This window comes from Monodelphis domestica, chromosome 4, assembly GCF_027887165.1.
Source record: "Monodelphis domestica isolate mMonDom1 chromosome 4, mMonDom1.pri, whole genome shotgun sequence".
NCBI lineage: Eukaryota > Metazoa > Chordata > Mammalia > Didelphimorphia > Didelphidae > Monodelphis > Monodelphis domestica.
In genome coordinates, this window is record NC_077230.1 from 425,746,202 (window position 1) to 425,759,127 (window position 12,926).

General features: G+C 38.9%; 1 protein-coding gene across 1 annotated transcript in view; it reads right to left on the minus strand.

Annotated features, from left to right (window-relative positions):
* The window catches only part of LOC103092368 (uncharacterized), a 1,666,349-nt gene that overhangs the window by 1,452,062 nt on the left and 201,361 nt on the right, over positions 1 to 12,926 (minus strand). Inside the window, exons 18-19 of the mRNA XM_056825346.1 lie at positions 4,358 to 4,633; positions 3,727 to 3,978 (exon numbers count right to left, since the gene is read on the minus strand). Coding sequence (XP_056681324.1) covers positions 3,727 to 3,978; positions 4,358 to 4,633 — 528 coding nt within the window. The remainder of the gene's footprint in view (positions 1 to 3,726; positions 3,979 to 4,357; positions 4,634 to 12,926) is intronic.

Consider the following 12,926-nt stretch of genomic DNA (forward strand, 5'->3'; position numbering starts at 1 on the left):
ACTCTGGAGTCTTTTGATGAGATTAAGTTCAGCTTAGTTGGGGTGGGTGTGCTCTGAGTCCAAAACTTCCTGGAAGGCTGGAGCAAATATGGAGGATCTCCACCACTCTGACAAGGCTGCCAGGTCTATGCTCCCTCTCTAGCTCCTTCACCGACACCTGTGTTGGACACTCTGAACTTGGCACAGCTCTGCTTGCAAGTTATGCCTTTCAGACCAGCACCTTTGCCCACCCAGACGTTCACGCTGCCATTGGAATCTCAGCACTCTGGGTGGGTGGGGGGATGGGTCCTGGGACCTTCCTTCAGTCTTCCCCTTAACCCTGAGTGTTCTCAGATTCTGGCTTTATGGGGGGAGGGAGGGCGTACCTTTTGAATTAAGTCCAGCAGGATGGTTCCTTGGCTCAGACTTGTTGTTAAGTTTGATTTTCAATCCCCTGGGAGCATCCAGTGTGTGATCCATTAGGAAGGGTATTCAGAGGTCTGAACTTCTGCTCCTTTGAGGCCTCCATATTACATCCCCAACCTTTTTCTTGAGGATAACCTTGTGTGCTACATAAAATAAATGTTAATTATCCCTGCTTTGATAATGTTTCAGTCTTTCTTTCTTACAACTCTTTAGCAGCCCCCTATTGTGACTCAGTAGAAGTCCCAGGCATTTTTCTAATATGTAGTTCCCTCAATTGATATTCAGAGACTCCAGACTCCTCACCAATGTGGCTGAACATTCCCCAGTTCACTGTTGCCACTTGTAAATAGTCATCTAGAACCAAATACAATAATCCAAGTGCCATCTGATAGTACAGAAGGGCAGCTTTCTCCTTATTCTTGGAAATGGACATGCTTCTCTTAAGACTGCATTGGTGGTTGAGGTAGTTGTGTAGCTCAGTGCATTAAGAGCCAGGCCTAGAGATCAGAGGTTCTGGGATGAAATCTGACCTCAAATAATTCAAAGATATATAACCCTAGGCCACTCATTTAACCTCCATTGCACAGTATGGATTCTAAGGCTAAAAGGGAAGAGTTAAAAAAAGTATGCATTATGCTTTTTCAACTACCCTGTTACCTTTCACACTTATAATAAGTTTGTGGATCTCTCAATAATCCCCAACATCTCTTTATGCAATCCAAATTGGCATTAATAGTCTGTCTCCAATTTCCCCTTTTTTAAATCAACCATACCCCATTACTTCAACTCTTTTCTATGGCATAGGTACCAGTCACTGTCCCATCGAGGCCGATGCTTTTTTGTGTTTTGGACTTTTTCTACTCAAGGATAGGACCTGATATCAATCCCCAATTACATTCATCTTATCACATTATGTCTACTGTGCCAGCATCCTAAACTACTTCTGCATCCTACCTGTTTCAACAATCCCTATCCTGCCAATTTTCTCATTATTTCTTTTTATCTTTCCAGTTTCAAAATTTTGCCTTCTGCTTCTCTGTAGAATTAGTAGAACATTAATGGTCATGATTTACAAAACTCTTTACAGATATTATTTCATTTGATCCAAGTCACTCATAGAAACATTGAACAGAATGAGTTCAAGAAAAGAAACTTCAGATTTATTTGAACTGATACAGAATGAAGTGAGTAGAACCAAGAGATAATATATACAATACCAACATTGTTCTGAAGGCAAACAACTTGGAAACCCATGGGACCTCTCATCACTGCACTGACCAACCAGGACTGCAGAAGACCCATGATGAAATAAGTTACGCACTTTCTACAAAAAGCTATAGACTTCCTATGAAATCAGCTGCCTCTCTTCAGAAATGGGATGGACTGAGGGTGTAAGTTGCAACACATATTTTTTGAGCTCTGAAATTAGTTTTCCTTGATTGTCCATGCGGCATCATAAATGTATTTTAATCTTGAAACAATTATTAATATGTAAATATTGCAACTTATGTGCTCATGTACCGGATTCATAGGCTTATTAGTCTTGATCATTGCATTTAATAGGTACTGTATTAATTCTGACTACTCTCCAAATCTACAGTCCAAAAATAAGAAGAATTCCCAGGTAAGCTGCCATAGGGTCCTAGTTCACACCTTGTCTGACCAGATTCCATACCAGGTCACATGTTTGAATAAACCCCTCCTATTTGATCTTGTGGTAGTCAGTTGAACCAATGTTAAGTCTTGTGCCTTGTAAAATGATCATTAGCTACCTCCATTCCCCATTCCTTGATCCTCCTATAAAAGATTGAGGACATATATAGTTCACTCTCTCTTTCTCTCTACCACCATCAGAGGAGCACACAGGCTGGATCCCAGGCTCTTGAAGCCAGGTCTCTGAGTCTCTCTTCCTTTGTTCTATTTCCTCTTTCTCTATATCCCCTTCACCCATTTTCTCTCAGTTTCTAACTCTCCTTCTCAGGTGTCCAGCTAGGATTATATTAATTGTGGCTACAGGCAGACACAACTCATCTCTGTCCCAAAGATTTTAGTTTTCATTACTGGTAGAAGATAGAAGGGTGACAGAAAATAGATTTTAGTTAATTGGAAAAAAAATAAATTAAGAAAAAGCTCTTTTCAACCACGGGTGTCAAATACATAGCCTGCAACATTCTCAGGTGCTGCATGAACCAGGGGAAAAGGTAATTGGAAAATAGTTAACAAAAGAATATGACACAGAGATAATTATATGATCATTTAAAATGTGTGCTTTCATCATCCTCATGTACAGATTGAGGCCAATAAAAAATCATTCCACCTCTAAAGTATATCCTGTTGGTGTCTGACTTCCCCAAGGTCACTTCCCCACTTCACAATTCTATCTCTCCCCCCTGCTCTCCATTCAGAACATTCCTAGAGGCAGGGACAGGAAGTTGGGATACCCCTAAGGTTTGTAACAATAAAACTACATGAAATAAAAGGAAACTAAGGCCAGAGATGATCTCTCTATGGTCCTGCTGTACATTAATGTGATTATGGGAATGGAGGGTCTGTCATCTGTACATAGGAAAGTCAGACCAGTGAATTAATTGGGCAGCAGGAATTCTACAGTGGATCCAGCTACTGAATGCTAAAGCCAATAGATCAGAACCAGGCTTCACAAGAGACATGCTTCCATGTGGCATTTAATGCCACAAAGAGGAAAATATATGTCCAATGGTGAATCTCTTTGTGTGAAAGGAGACAAAGTTTATATCTTCCTTTCCATCTCCAGAATTTCCCTACCAAGGGGAATCAAGGCCAGCCCCATTGCATGACCATAGCTTATACTCCAACCAAGACTAGAAATATTCCGTGGTTCCACAGCACCAAGGGAAAGGGATTGAAGGAAAGAGTATTGGGCAGTCATTGAACCTGCGGTCCTAGAATTTGGGAGATGAAGAAGGTTGTATATCACTAGGACAGAAGAGAATAATACAATATCAATAACAAGGATGATGAAGAAAACTCACATGCTTTTTATACCTACCATATAAAAAGGAACTTTACTCATAGAATGCTATTATATACAGAGAAAATGTAATTCATTTTTCCAGATAAAGAAACTGAGGCCTCAAAAGGAGGAGTCATTTACTACACAGAGAGTAGACAGAAAAGAAAGGATTCTATCCAAGTTTTATGATTCTTAGCTCAGGTCTCTTTCTACCACAATGCACTGTGCCATGGGACCAGGGGGGGGAGAGAGTCACTTTTGTCTATTTCTGTCATGCCAGGGAAAGAGAGAGCCCCACACAAAGTTGGGGGCCCAATCCAGATACTCACCATAGATTATAATATTCTTGGTTGCAGTACGCGTCAAACCAGTGAATGAGTTAGATGCAGTACAGGTATAAGTGCCAGCATCACTCAGGGATGCAATAATAGAAAATGTGGCTGAGTTGCTGACTGGTTGTCCATTGTGTAACCAAGTGAATTGTGCTGCAGGGTTAGAATCAGCAACACAGCTCAAGGTAATATTTGCCCCAGTAGGGTACTCATCGGGGGAATGTACAATTGTGGCGATATCTGGGCCATCTGGAAGAAAGAGAAGGATTCCATATTGAGATTATGGCAGAAATAAGGGGGCATCTCCTAGTCTATAACCCATCACCAAGAACCACTGTGTCTCCCTGATCCTCCTTTGAGCTGGGAAATTCACAACTCATCTTCTACTTTTCCAGTGTGGATCTGAACTTGGAAGATCTTAGGGCTTTCTCCAGTTCAGCACCCTGGATGGCCACCCTCCACCAGAACACATGACAAGGCCAATTTGGGCTCCCTAAAGATGAAAGGGTTTGGGAGCCTCAGAGCCTAGCTCTTTAGCTCTCTGAGGAGGGATGGAATTAGCCTGGCCTCTAGGAACACACCACCAAGCTATAAGCAGGCACCATATAGGAAGAACAAATTTACTCACAGGCAACATCCAGTGTGAATGGATCACTCCTATTGCGATAAAATGGGTTCTCAATTTCACACACATAGGGCCCTTTGTTAACGCTTCTTGTGAGACTGCGGAGAGTGAGTGTCCTCCTATCTGGCGACAGTTGTATCCTGTGACCAGCTGGGGCAACTCCGTTTATGAACCACTTGTAAGCGTGAATTTGACCTGTAGAATTGCAGGTCAATGAGAAGTCTTTGGTCTCCACTGCAGTATTGTTGGAGGTGAGAATGGTAGGTTTGGACAGTGGCGCTGTGCAGAGAATAGACAGAAAATGACTGTGTTGGTTCTTTTTCTTACCTTATAACCAAATAAGTGGTTTGGAAGTGGCCTGTTTAAGACCTTGGCAAGGCAGGAGGCCAGAGACCAAAAACCTGTGATTTCAATGGCAAGGACACCCCTTTCTCTGGTGCAGATCACAACTCCTCCAGGCCTTAGGAAAAGTTCAGCTTCAGTTCCTGTGAGACATTCACATGGAGCCCAAGCCCCGGGTGCTCAGTCTTTCTGGGCTGAGGCAAGTAGGACTGGGGATGACAGACCCCAGACAGAAAAATCTGGGGAGATTTAATTGCATCTATCCAGGAATTCACTGAAGCACTATCACTATTAGAACAACTTGAAGAAGAACCTGAAAAGATTCAAGTTGTAACTTCTATGTGTGACATACCCACAGATATACCAGAAGGGGTGTTTGCAAAATATCAAAATGATTTGAGTTAGATTAAATCTATTACTCCTGTTAGGATTGAGGTCAGGGAAGGAATACCATCTAAGATGCCACAATACAAATTGAGTAGAGAAGCAAGAGAAGAGATAACACCTATCATAAATAGTTTGCTTGAGCAAGGTATATTGAGACCTATGGTATCTGAATACATTTACCCAATATTAGCTATTAAAAAGAATAAGCTAAATGAAGATGGAACTCCTGCCTGGAGATTTGTGATGGATTTAAGGGCTGTGAATAATTTTATATGAAAAAAAAACACACTATAACACCATCTCCAGACAATATCACAACTCAAATACCTGCAGAGTCTAGGTGGTACACAGTGTTGGACCTGAGCAACACTTGCTTCACTATACTATTGCACCTTGATTCTCAAAATATTTTTGCTTTCCAATGGAGACAAACCCAGCTGTGCTATGCAAGATTAGTGCAAGGATGTTGCGAGTCTGCTTCAATATTTTGTCAACTGTTGCAGAGAGATCTAGCTACCATAAATTTCAAACATAGCAGATTGATACACTATGTGGATGATTTGTTGCTAGCATCTCCTGACCCTAAAACATGTTTGGAAGATTCAAAGAAATTATTGATAGAACCTTATAAGAGGGGACATAAAGTTTCTAAAAAGAAGATTCAATGGGTCCTACCACCAGTTGAATATTTAGGATTAGTCCTGGAGGGGGACACCAGGAAAATATCTAATAAAAGGAGGGCAGACATACAGAAGCTAGGCACCCCTAGAACTAAGAAAGAACTTAAGAGCTTTTCTGGCGGTTGCTGGTTTCTCAAGGCAGTACATAGTAGGATATTCTCATATTTCCAAGTGCTTGATTGATATGACAAAGAAAGATATTAAAGAACCATTGCAATTAAATAAAGAACATTTACATGCTTCTTCACAGTTGAGAGGAGCTATTTTATCAGTTCCAATTTTGGGAATACTTGATTATATGAAAGAATACCACTTGTATGTCCATGAAGCAAAAGGTGTTGCTTCTGGAATATTAGCACAGTATTTTGGGTTAAATCTGAGGGCTATTGCATTTTACAGTCCTATCCTTGACACGGTTGCACAAGGAATGGTTCATTGCCTCAGGAGCTTAGTAGCTACAGCTCTAATGGTCAAGAAGTCATATGATATAGTACTAGGATGTAAATTGCATGTGTATTCCGCACATCAAATTGAAAAACTGTTATGGTCGCAGAATATGCATTCATTCACCGATGCAAGAATATCCCAGTATGAAGTCATTTTTTTAGGCAATTATAACATCACAATTCATAGATATGCACCATCGAACCCAGAAACTCTGATCCCTGATTTGCCAATGGATGGAGAAGTATTGCATGATTGGGATCAGATAGTGGAACTCATGCATAGGCCAAATGAATGCCTTAAAGATACACCTCTTATGGATCCAGAAATAGAGTTATACATGGATGAATCCTCTTATGTTCATGATGGGAGAAAATTCACAGGGGCAGCAGTTGTTGACAATGACAAAACTCTTTGGCATGCATCACTGCCAAGCCATGTCGGCGCTTAGGGAGGATCATTGCCCTAGAATTAGCAAGAGGGAAAAGAGTTAATATTTTTCTGGATTCACAATATGCTTTCTCCACGGTGCATTGGTCATCATACATATGGTAAAACAGAGGGCATAAAACTTCAGCTGGGAAACCAACTGCATATCGCAATCTGATAGATCATATCATAAGTGCTGTAGACTTTCCTAAAGAGGTGGCCATAATCCATTTTAAGGCACACTCTCATGGGAAGGACAGAATACCCCTAGGGAATGACTGAGCAGGCACAACATCAAAGTACGCTGCTAGGTTCGATCCTCACCATGTGCTGAATTTCTCTCTGATCAAAAGGCAGGATCTCACTGAAGCCTAGGATGGAGAAGAGATGCAGTCATGGAAAGAGCAGCTAGGTACTAAACTAATCAAGGGTGTCTGGATTGCTCAAGGGGGTAAAACTATTCTCCCTAAAAAGTTATATCAACATCTATGCACTGTAAGTCATGCAGAAGGACATTATGGAGTGCAAGGGATTCTGGATACCATAAAGAGATATTGGACAGCACCAGGAATTACAAAAAATACCATTAGAACTTGTCAGGCATGTGAAACATGCAAGAGATATAATCAAGGACATTTTAAGAGTGCTGCATTGGGAAGCAGACCACTCAGCTATATGCTTTTTCAGTGTATTCAAATTGATTATATCAACATGCCTAGAGACAAGGGATATAAATATGCATTGGTGATTATGGATAAATTGACTAGATGGGTTGAGGCATGTCCATCCAAGAAAAGTGACACTGCTACGGTAGTGAGATTTCTATTCAAGGAGATTATACCTAGACATGGCATTCCTGATACCATAGATTCGGACAAGGGGTCTCACTTTACTTCCCAGATTCTAAAAGTAATCTACAAGAATTTAGGGATTAAGTGCAATTACCATTCAGTATATCGACCCCAAGGTTCCAGGCAGGTCAAGTGTATGAACAAAGAACCGAAAACATAAATAGGCAAACTCTGTTCAGAAACACATTTAAAATGGACAGATGTTTTGCCTCTTGATTTGTTCAATATTAGAACCAGGCTTAGGACTGACCTGCATTATATCACCTTTTGAAATGCTACATGGTCAGCCACTTTGGCATGGTAGGACAGTAAGACCACCTTACTTGTCCATCTTAAGAGGGGAATGTGTTCTTCATGAATACTTAAAACAGATACAACGTAGGATTGAAGAACTAAGGAAACTGCGTTTGCTTGGGCAAAGAATACCACTAGATTTTTTATTGCATGAGATAAAACCAGGTGATAAGGTATATGTCAAGAACCTTAATAGAGAATCTCCTACAGAATCAAGATGGATCAGACCAACTAAGGTCATAATGACAATCCCAACATCTATAAAGGTTGATCAAAGAGATCCATAGTTCCATACTTCATATGTGAAATTGCATCACACCCATAAAGTTGATTAGCTCTGGGAATATAATCAATAAGCAATGACCGTCCCTACTGACAACACATGAAAGGACATGACTACTTGCCACCAGAATACAGACAAGAGAGTCCTACATATGTTAACATGATTAAGTGATAGCACCCCTGGAGCAAATGCAGCCAGTGTTGCAGCCAAAAGAATAGCATTAGAAGCCTTAGAAAAAGCCTCGATATATTTCTATACAAAGTCTCTGCCAAGAACTAAGTACAGTAAACATTCAATAAATCTTCTAGTGAAAAGTGAAACAACAAGAATTAGCAAACTTGAAATCACTATTTTTAACAAAATCCTGAGAACCTATGCATAATGGTCACACCCATCTGTGAAAAAACATATGTAGACCTTACTTGCTTTTCACGAAGATATACATATGCAAAGCTTACCTCCATGCACGAAGAGAATACATGTAAATCTTACCTGCAGACATAAAGATTGATAAATTCTGACAAACATTCATGAAGATTTCAACTTACTTCCATGCAAATATACTTTTCACTCTTATTTGCACACACATAAAAATGTCACATGCATACATGTTTGTGGTTTGTTCGTGTGTTCTGGGTTCCTGATTGCTTATTCCAGTAGATCCTGATTTGAAGACCACATCTTCAATCAAGACTGGAAGATGGCAACTGGCATGCAGACCAGACAGAGGACCAGAGAGGAAGAAAGATTTTATGCAAACATCGTTAAAGGACATGGTAGGACTTTGGAACTTTGGAATTTTGGAACTTTTGATCATGAGGGTATGTAAGAATGCATAATACATGTTACCTCACATATATGCACATATATGCACACATCCTACATAGAATACACTTTAGTAAGATATCTCATAGAATGGGTAAGTACAAAACATGCATAGTGGCATAACAAAAGACACATTGATACAAATTTCTGTGGAAAATTCAAGATTTCTTTTCTGCATGAGTTTGCACAGAAATATAGTATGATGTACATATGTCAATGTGTATGGATCCTATGTACACATGTAAATTACTATTGACTAATGAGCTAACTTTATTTGAGTAATTTATTAATATTCTAACTACTAACATTAGTGACAGCCTAGTGAATTTGTTTAAGTCTTAGGAAAGTAGACATAGAAGTTCTGAAGTATAGAATTTACATTGCATTATGATTGTAGGTTAGCATTTGTTAATGATAGTAAACTTTTCGTAGTGACTGTATAGACATTAGGAATTAGGACATTTGCATATTCTTAATGTTAGTGAAATTGTTGGATTGATTTGACAAATGTTACAGGATTTGTTATGTGAAACTATATTCATGTAAATCCCTTACCTAAACCATTTTCCTATACGATTCTTAGCTTAACATCTATGTAGATAGAATAGTTAAGTTAGGATTTTTTTATCTGGGGGTGGCTAAGGGAATACTTAAGATAGCACAGGGTGAAGAATAGATAGATAGAATTAATAAGTGTAAGTATCATTGAAAAATGCAAGTTGATTTTTTTGGAGAATAAAAGGGGGGATTGTGGAAGAGGCATGAAGAAAGAGAGGATTTGCAGGACAAGCCAAGCATGCAGATCAAACTGGGGACATGATCTGCAAAATCAAGGTTAAGATTCCAAAAGGAATGTTCCCAGGAGGAGGCAGTTGGGAGCCTGGACAGAGGAGAGAAACTGGGACTTTGGGGTTCTCTCTGGGAGTGACTGACCAAGAGAGAAATCTCTTCTCTGGATTCCTGATCAAGAGAACCTGGCTTTTCCTGACAGGCAGAGAGAAAGACCTTTGTGGTTTTTTGAAAGAGTCTGGACTTGAATTACTCAAGCAGAGATTATCTGACTGGAGAAGGAAGATTTAACAGTTATCTTCCATCTCTCTGGCTGTAGCCAGAGTGTCACAATTGTGACTAGACTGACATTTCCTAAACCCTTCTTAATTCTCCTTGTAGGTTAGGGACAAACTTCATCCCTCTCACCTCAATCCACATTCTGTTTGTTACCAATAAACCCTTTACCTGAGAAAAGAAGAGTAAAGAATATTTCTCTGAAATCGCATAGTTCCCCTGGGTTACTTAGAAGGTGGCTGACTAAGACCAGGGGAGTGGAAAGGGTAGCAGGAGGGCTTCAGGTGGAAGACTGGGAGGTGAAGGGTGGAGAGTAGAAAATAGTTTGATTTATTAGCCTTTAGTGATCTTTAGGCAGCTCCAGAGTAATCCCCTCTAGCAGTATCTATCTCTCTAGCCTTATCTCTCATCTATCTCCATTATAACTAGGCAAACTCAGGTGTCCCCTTGTAGCAGCTCTCTAGTCACAAGCCAGAATATCCAGTTACCACAACCAGAAATATTTACACAGATTATCTCTTATATTACAAAATGGACTGGTGGGGAGGGAAGCAGTATAAGGGATGGAGAGGGTTGGGAGGTAGTTTTAAAAGACTTCAAAAAATAAGGAGGGAAATAAGAAGGGATGGGGTAGAAAGGGTAGTGAAATAAGGGTGGAAACTAGGAGGGCTGATTAAAAGTAGATTATAGAAGGAAATAGTGAACGAAGAAAATGCAGAACTACAAGTAGAAAGCAAAATGTTGGGAAATACATATCTGGTAATCATAACTCTGAATGTGAATGGAATGAACAAATCCATAAAACACAAGCAAATAGTAGAGTGGATTAGAATCCAAAACCCTACCATATGCTGTCTACAAGAAACACACATGAGGAAGATAGATACGCATAGGGTGAAAGTAAGAGGATGGAGCCAAATCTATTGGGTATCAACTGATAAAAAGAAGGCAGGAGTCGCAATCATGATATCTGACAAAGCCAAAGCAAAAATAAATCTAGTTAAAAGAGATAGGGAAGGTAATTACATCCAGATGAAAGGCAGTATAGACAACGAGGAAATATCAGTACTCAACATATATGCACCAAATGGCATAGTATCCAAATTTCTAAAGCAGAAACTAGTGGAGCTCAAGGATGAAATAGATAGGAAAACTATACTAGTGGGAGACCTGAACCTTCCTCTATCTGAACTAGATAAATCAAAACAAAAAATAAATGAGAAAGAGGTAAGAAAAGTGAATGAAATCCTAGAAAAATTAGAGTTAGTAGACATGTGGAGAAAAATAAATGGGGGCAAAAAGGAATACACATTCTTTTCAGCAGCACATGATACATTCACAAAAATTGACTATGTATTAGGGCACAAAAACATTGCAAACAAGTACAAAAGAGCAGAAATAATAAATGCAACCTTCTCAGATCACAATGCAATGAAAATAATAATTAGTAAGGGTACATGGAGAGGTAAATCAAAAATTAATTGGAAATTAAACAATACGAGTCTCCAAAACTGGTTAGTCAAAGAACAAATCATAGAAACAATTAATTTCATTGAAGAAAATGACAATGATGAGACATCCTTTCAAAACCTATGGGATGCAGCCAAAGCAGTACTCAGGGGGAAATTTATATCCTTGAGTTCATATATTAACAAATTAGGGAGGGCAGAGGTCAATGAATTGGGCATGCAAATTAAAAAAAACTAGAATGTGAACAAATTAAAAATCCTCAGATGAAGACTAAATTAGAGATCCTAAAAATCAAAGGAGAAATTAGTAAAATTGAAAGTCAAAGAACTGTTGATTTAATAAATAAGACTAGAAGCTGATACTTTGAAAAAACAAAATACACAAAGTACTAGACCATCTAATTTAAAAAAGCAAAGAAGAAAACCAAATTGACAGCATCCAAGATGAAAAGGGAGACCTCACCTCTAATGAAGAGGAAATTAAGGCAATCATTAAAAGAATCATTATGTCCAATTATATGGCAGCAAATGTGGCAATCTAGGTGATATGGATGAATACTTAGAAAAATATTAATTACCTAGACTAACAGAGGAAGAAATTGGTTACCTAGACAACCCCACATCAGAAAAATTTTGAACAAGCCATCAAATAATTTCCTAAGTAAAATCCCCAGGTCCAGAAGGATTCACAAATGAATTCTATCAAACATTCAAAAAACAACGTATCCCAATATTATACAAACTATTTGGCAGAATAAGCAAAGAAGGAGTTCTACCAAATTCATTTTACGACACAAATATGGTACTGATCCCAAAACCAGGCAGGTCAAAAACAGAGAAAGAAACATATAGATGAATCTCGCTAATGAATATAGAGGCAAAACTCTTAAATAGGATCCTAGCAAAAATACTCCATCCAGTCATCACAAGGGTTATTCACTATGACCAGGTAGGATTCATACCAGGAATGCAAGAATGGTTCAATATTAGGAAAATATGAATCTTAAAACTGCTCAGACTCTACCTTGGAACATTTGGTTAAGGCTATTCCCCATTTAAAAATGGAGGTACTTGATCAGGAATATACTGGGAATTTTAACATTACTCCACCCATACTTAGGCATACTTTAGGGGAAGATAAAGTTGTAAAACTCCTTACTGGAACAATGAAAAAGTCCCTAATTCATACTTACAGTGAGTCCAAAACCTTAAGCTAGGTCTATTTTTAGATCTAATACAAAAAGGTACTAAGTTCCTATAAAGGTTAAATTAATCAGTAAAAGGTCAAGCAACTTACAAAAGGAAAGCATAACAAAAGAGGTGTGAAGTTTTAGTCTACTCAGAGAAGGTGATAACAAAAGAATATGTGAATTAAGAATGGTAAGTCCTGTGGAAAGCATCTACTGTGATTAGTAGATGTGAAAATTTAGGGGAGCTGACATAAGAGAAATTTTTCTTTAAAAGGAGATGGTTCTCTCAACTTAGGAGTTAGTTGGATCTCAG